Raw genomic sequence first — 7259 nt, forward strand, 5'->3', positions numbered from 1 at the left:
AGGGAACAGAAGCAAGAGTATGTGAAAACCCACCAGGTACCCCCAGACCCACCCCTAACTCTGCAAGGTGAGCCACCTGCCTCTTACGTGCCCCTGCCACTCTTACCTTCCACCGCCTCTGCCTCACTGGTCCATTCCCAAGAGAAGGACGACAGTGGAGGTTGTGCTGCACAGAGGGTGCTTCCTCCACATTTGGATTGCTTATGCAAGTCCAGTCACTGCGGTTGTAAATAAGAAGGCAGACTGGAATAGGTGAATACCTAAGCAGGTTGAAGAAGCCAACAGCAATTGAAGGATTTCAAAGCGTTCCTGTGCTTTCAAGCATCAGAAGTCCAGAGCAAGCCTTGCCCTAGGGGCCTCCTAGCCACCCACCATCTACACAGGGTAGTGATACCTGCTGTCTAAGATCTGAAGGCAGGGGAAATGGAGCCGGTTTTTTAGCCTCTGGCTTCACGGCCCATTCGTTCTGGACAGCCTTGCATGCCGTTTCCATGGAGTTGCTCCTTCTCTGGGGCTAGTGATGCCAAAGGCAGCAAAGAAGAAGTCCCTTGAAGAGCTTGCAGAAGGGCAGCCTAGCAACCTATCCTTGAGCCAGGAAATGAAAGAGCTATATCAGCTGCTGAGAGCTGTGCTGTGGGCTAGGTCAAATGGTGTTTTGTTTCTAACACTTCTTCCTTCGGGCAGGTGTTGAAAGAGGAGGATATTTTGAAGATTATAGGGCAGCCGTTTTTAACTGTTTTGAGGCCATGGGCCCATCTGAAAATTCACAGAGCAATGGTATCAGAAAGAAGTGTTCTAATCTTTTGCATGCAATTTCAAGAAGGACTCGAGGTAGAAACTTCTGCTCTGGGATTTTGTGACAAATAGGCTGTGGATGAACATCTCAGTGGCAGACTCATTTGCTGAGAGCCTTCAGCATAGTGTGGTGTTTCAAACCGTGTGGTGTTTCAAACCGTGGTTCACAGATCTCCACAACCCAGAATCAGTTATAGCAACAGGTAAAATACAAATGACAGTTTCCATCCCCAGTCCCCGTAAAGCCAGATCCCCAGAGCTGGAGCCTGGGAAGGTGCATTTCTAACAAGCCCTCAAATATCAATCTGTGATAGGCAGCTGGGCAGCTCTGGCTTCACCCTGTAAGTTTAGACACGTTATCTCTGTATCTCTGAGTCTGGTTTCCTTTGGGGTCATAGGGAAATGCTGATATTTTTATAAACAGGTGGTTTATTTTCATGTAAAAATGTGAGCAGTAAAGAGCCTCAGCTTCCCCCTTGGTATAACGCAGACCACGAGGGTCGCCTTTCTTCTCTTCTTTTCCGTCTCTCTCCTCACTCCCCTCCTCAGCACAGCCGTCACCTTAGCAAAGCTGCTGTGATAGTTTGTGGATGTGGATGTAAGGGAATATGCTTTCTCCGGGCAGCCAGGCAGAGCAAAGTGTTGGCATCGACACAGAGGAAAACGCTGGCATCAACAGAACAACAGACCGGGGTGCAAAATCCGATGCTATTAGCTTATTTGCTGTATGATACAGGACAAGATGCCCAAGCTCATGGTGGCTCAATTTTCTCATCGGTATGTTGCAAACAGCAGTTCGTTAATTTTATATAGCCCTAAACTGTTCCTCTCATCCTCATTTTGTGTTTTTTTTCTCCACTAACTCTTAATCTGACACTAGAGAGGGGTATTTAAAAGGAGTATTTGAGGTTAGACGCCAGGGCTGGAGTGTGAGCTGTGCATTCGGTGCTTCCTACCCATACTGCCTAGGTGCTTATATCCCCCTCTCTGTTAAATGGGCACGCTGCTACGTTTTATCACAAGACTGGAGAGAAGAATAAGTGGGATGTCCGTGCAAGCGCACTGGCACACAGAAAGCGCTCAGCAAATGCTCCCCCCTTCCCCCCTATACAAAGGTGAAGAACTCTCATTGTTCACTTGCTTTCGGTCCCACCTCGTGTTTAAGGCATCCGGTCACAAAGCGGCAGCCAAGGAGCCAAAGTAGAAGGCGATAAGAAGAAGGGAAGAGAGGGGAAGCTGCAAACTCACGAGTGAAATGTAAATGGGCCAGGTCCGTGAGTGAGTCCGAGCTGCACTTGACGCCGCGCCCGCTCCCGCACCAGTCTGCCGCAGCCCCCTCCAGCAGGTTCCCCCCCACCCCCACGCAGGCATTAGCATCCTGGCCCAGGCTTTGCAGGGAGGCCGCCCCCGCGCACCGCTGATTGGCCACGCCACTCCTGTCGTCACTCTCTTTTGTCTCAGTGGGCTGAGGCGAAAGGCAGTCGCCACTGCTCTGCAGGCTGAACTGGAGGGCGGGGGCAGCTGTAGCTGCCTTGGAAACGCCGCAGAGACTGCGCTACCCCTGGCTGGGCAGCCCTGCTCCATTGGATAGCCCAGACAGCTGAGGCGCCATCCTTTCCCTGCAGGCCCTAAGAGACAAGACAGCTATTCGCGGCTCCCGACCATCCATCCGCTGTCCACTACGAAGGCCAGGTAAAGAAAGGGAGGTGCAACCGCATAACGCGGAGATGGAAGGATGAAACCTTACCATTTGGGGCTTCAGAACTGGCAACTTTGAGGCAAAGATGTGAATACCTTAGGGATTGGGCTACATTGTGGGAGGGGGTGAGCTTAACCTGGATGTTTCTTAAGAGTATGACTTCACAGGCTTGGAGAGGGAACATTCCCCACCCCCCACCCCCAGGAAAGTAGCAAAGGGCTGAGGGAAAAACCACAGTCTCTCTGTCCTGAAGTCCCTTTTCTCTCATTTCTTCGTGAATGGTAACGGAGGTGGGAGGGTGGCCGACTTCTCTTCTTTTTCTTCATGACAGCCCATCGAAGCCGATTCCAAACTTGAATTCTGTATGGCTGCTTGTGGAGCTGGTAGGCCGCTGGTTTCCCGGGGGAAGAGTATTGGGGGAGGGGTGGGCCCTTTGGCTTTTATTCTGAAGGTAGGGTTTTTCCTCCTGGCCACATTGGGGCTGGTGAAGGAACGATGAGACTGCTTCTGACGGCTCAGACCCTTCTCTTCCCTTCCCTTTGCTGTGGCGCAGTTTAAATTAGCGGTTCGGAGCACCCGGATCTGAGAAGCCTGTGGACAGAGATCAACCCTACCCAGGACCTGAACTCTCACGGCAAGCCCCTGTTGCAGAGGCTGGATTTAATAAAGGCGAAGGCCAGTTTCGGAGCTCTGGTAAGAATAGGGGGGAAAAATAGGAGAAAAGAAATAAAGGAGGGAGACGTTGTGACCTATTATCTTTCAGGCCTTTACGCATTAACATTTCTATGAGGTTTATTCTATTGCCCTCTATTTTGAGTGCCTATTATGGGCTCCAAAGGCTATTGCAACTAGAATTCCAAGCAACAGGCTGCCTCTCCTGGAGAACAGGCAGGAAATGAGGTGGGGTACAGTGGGGAGGGAGTAAATGTGACCCCGACAAAGGCTTCACTGGCGCAGAGAAATCGTATTTCTCCTCAAGATTGTAAGGTGCCAGTCTCCTGCTTAGTAGGGCACTGGGCAAATAGACAAGCCTGTAGAAAATGTGATTAGAAGCTTCTTTCCAAGTCCACTGTGTTTTTGACCTTTCTTTTTCCTTTCTTTTTTCTTTTACAGTTCCTACCCAAACGAGAGGAAGATACTGCCCAGGAACGAAGGTTCTTTGGAGGTTTCTGCCGATTGGGCCCGTTTTCTTCCCAGAAAGCCGAAGCATCTTGTATTCAGATACCCAATTGTTGTCAGCCATGGCTAGCATCCTTGCTCGGATGGGTAACAGCCGAAGGCAGAATGCAGCTTTTCTGCCTTTGGCCCATTCCATGCTGAGGGCCCTGGGGAGGAGTCTTGGTCCTTTGATGGCCAACATAGCAGAGAGAAACATGAAGTTGTTCTCTGGGAGGGCAGAGCTGATCTATGGGGAAGAAACCTTTGAGAACTGGCTAAGCCAGGTCTACGAGGTCTTGCCAAACTGGCATATGTCTGAGGAGGAAAAGCTGAAACGCCTGATGAGAACCCTTAGGGGCCCTGCCAGGGAAGCCATGCGTTTGCTCCAGGCTGGCAATCCCAATCTAAATGTGGCAGAATTCCTGCAGGCCATGAAGTTGCTGTTTGGGGAGTCTGAGAGCAGTGTAACAGTACATGGTAAATTGCTAAACACCTTGCAGTCATCTGGAGAGAGACCAATTCTGTATATGATCCGTTTAGAGGGGCAGCTGCAAAATGCTATCCAGGCAGGGGTCCTTGCTGAGAGAGATGCAAACAGAATTCGCCTGCACCAGGTCCTGGTAGGGGCAGAGCTCAGTAGGGACCTGCGCATCAAGCTTAAGGCGCTCCTCCAAATGCATGCGCACGACGAGCAGGAAGCCCTTCCTAACTTCCTGGAGTTAATGAGGATGGTAAAGGAGGAAGAAGACTGGGATGACATTTTTTTTCAACATAAGAGGGCCAGAAGAGCAGAGACAATAATGGAGAGGGCCGCCAGCCCTGTAGTATTTCAGGGCTCCCTTCCTATAGTGATAGGCAGTGATGACGACAACGTAATAGAGATAAATGATTCCCCAGATGACTCAGATGAAGATGTGATCCTGGTGGAGCCTGAGGACCCTCCACTGCCATCCCCAAGTGTCCCATCCTTCAGAGGCAGAGCCACTTCCCAGGATCAAATGCTAGCTATTGAATCCTCCAACAATTTTGATGATGAGGCTCCTTCCACTAGCAGTGGTAATAATGGGCAAGGGGGTAATGGGCCCGAGAATCTTCATAGACCCAGAAAGCGAAAGTACCCAATCCGCTGTTCCTACTGTGGTAAGGAGGGCCATGCAAAAGGAAACTGTGACAACAGCAACGAGGGCCCTGCTTTTGAGAATCTGATAGTCACTCTGCAGGAGATGACTCAAATGGAGTAATCAAAACCCTCTGCCCCATACTAAGGTGTGAGATTCAGCCCCAGATCAATGTTTAATTCTCAGAAGCTGATTTTGGAGGAGTTGGAGTGGGCCTCAGAAGGAATTAATTCAAAACCAGTTTTTTTGGGGGGGGAAGAAAAAGCAGATTTGTACACCACATAATGGAGAGGGATGGCCCCCACATCATTCATTGCTTAAGCATCTTCTGACAGCTTAGTAGTTGTTTCTCTGTGTGTCTTTCTCTGGTGACTTTATTCTGTTCATAAAGTGGTATCTTTCTGTACCTTCCAAATGAAATCTGAAAAACCCCGAAATTCTCACCCTGATACAATCATTGTCAGCCCTTTGGTGAATGTCCTTCTGTATATTTCCCTGTACCTGTGTGCCTAGATATATATGTATAGACAAAAGTGATCAAATATAAGTGCTGTTCTATCTGTATTTTTTCATCAAGCAGTATATATTGTGGACTTCTAAATAAATAAATATATAAGCATCTAACTTAATGTCATGCATGCCACATCTTTGGGGAAGATAAAAACTGAAACTAATTGTAGCAGCTATAGTGGAGGTATTTTACTTAAAGGGAAGCTGAGATGAGCTAAAACTCTCTTCAAAGCCTCTTGTAACCGGCCTGCCTCCTAGCTCATAGGGCCATCTGCACCTGCCGGGCCAGCGCGGGCTGGAACCAAGAATCTCGGCGGAGGGTGTCCCGATTGAATGAATGCACTGAGCGCGAGGTTGAGGTGGAACAGCTTTTTTTATTGTCCTGCTGGGCCTGGCTTTTATACCATGGCACCAAATGAGGAGGGGGCTGCGAAGGGACTGTAACCTGAACCTGGCAGGGATCAAGGAACGGTCACCATGCACTCAAAATTCCTTCCTTCCTCCGCTCCAGAAGCAGAGGGAATTTATTATGTTTTCTTTGCAGAGAAGCACCTCAAAAGGGGGCAGGGATCTCATAACTCGGGGCTGCAGTTCCCACATGCACCAACTAGTTAATGTCTCCATGGCCTCAAATGTATCATGTGAAATCTGACCATGGGCCAAAGAGGCCATTCTTGTCCATCTGTTTCTGCCTCACCTCTTGGCCTGTGATCAGAGGCTGAAGATATCTGATATCTTTGAGCATCTTCCCTATGGATACATTAGTCTTTATACTAAGAAGGCTAATGGAGGGTGATTTCATATAAGGCTGATAGGAGAGTGTAATGAATGCTGATCCAAGGATCTGAAGCATTTGTAAAAGATTTATTTTTATTTGACATGTAGAACTTTTTGCCTGCATGTATTATGAGCCTACAGAGGCCAGAGGAAGGTATCAGAGCCCCTGGAACTGGAGTTTCTAAGGGGTAGGTACTGGTAAATAAATGTAGGTCTTCAAGGGCATAAAGTGCTCTTAACTGCTGAGATATCTGTGCAACCCCAATCTGGATCATTTTACCCCAATATAATAGGGTTTGCAGAGGTCTAAGAGAGAGCTGCAGCAGTGGCAGCAGGCATGTCAGGGAGAGGAAGCATACAGCTGGCCAGGTAGAAACAAGGATGGAGCGAGCACATCCTGACCAGGGTGGAAAGCAGGCAGAAACAGGAAGTCTGGCAACAACTGTAGACAGCAAGTTTCACACAGAACCTGGGACACTGTGGTCTGTGGTTGAGACTCTGGTTAAGGTAACAGACTCTATGGCCCACTCCATAGGGACAATGGGAGCTCAGGCTGAGGCCCTGGGTGAGGAGTAGAGGCCAGGAGCTGCATGCAACCTATGCAGGCTTCTCTGGGATGCTGCACTCACAACTTGCCTTACAGTGCTTCTGCTAGAATCACCCTGGGTGACTCTGCTTGGGCCTGGCCTCTGGTCCTGTTCCATCCTTCTCCTCCCCACCCATATCATTTTGCATCATCCCCTTTTCTGAAGCCACACTCATTTCTTGCCGATGGGAGGAGGGTCAGACTTCTATTCTCTGCCCATTAGCACCTCCCCTGCTCCCAGCACTTCACGAAAGAGAGTATAAGTGCTTGTGTTCCTGGGATCCTGTGACTGAGTACTCGCCAGGGGCAAGGTTCAAGGGGACCATTTATTACATCTTTCTGGAATAATTCTAGGCTTCTCATATTCACTTCCATAATATGTCAGGAGCTAAAGGGGGCCCTCCCCTACCTCTTCCAGCCTTGGGTGCTCAGACCTCCAAAGCTACAGGATCTTCAACCCTCTTCCAAGTTTATAACTTTTTCCTCTTCTCTGTCACTCTCAAATCTATCCTGGATCCCAGGTTATAAGATCATTTCTGCCTTGGCTGCTTGTTGCTGGAGGGTGCTTGTTCATCCCCCACCACTCAGACCCAGAATAATCACACAGAAACTGTAT

General features: G+C 49.2%; 1 protein-coding gene across 1 annotated transcript; it reads left to right on the forward strand.

The window, feature by feature from the left end:
• Positions 1 to 2385: 2385 nt before the first annotated feature.
• Positions 2386 to 5295, forward strand: Zcchc18 (zinc finger CCHC-type containing 18). Its single transcript, XM_038317232.1, has 4 exons — positions 2386 to 2487; positions 2826 to 2877; positions 3048 to 3187; positions 3608 to 5295. The coding sequence occupies exon 4, from the start codon at positions 3736 to 3738 to the stop codon at positions 4891 to 4893; it is 1158 nt and encodes a 385-aa protein (XP_038173160.1). The 5' UTR covers positions 2386 to 2487; positions 2826 to 2877; positions 3048 to 3187; positions 3608 to 3735; the 3' UTR covers positions 4894 to 5295.
• The last annotated feature ends 1964 nt before the right edge of the window (positions 5296 to 7259 follow it).

Source organism: Arvicola amphibius, chromosome X (assembly GCF_903992535.2).
Source record: "Arvicola amphibius chromosome X, mArvAmp1.2, whole genome shotgun sequence".
NCBI lineage: Eukaryota > Metazoa > Chordata > Mammalia > Rodentia > Cricetidae > Arvicola > Arvicola amphibius.

Coding starts and splice junctions, on each gene's coding strand:
- Zcchc18 (XM_038317232.1), top strand. CDS start 3,736: ATGGCTAGCATCCTTGCTCGGATGGGTAACAGCCGAAGGCAGAATGCA.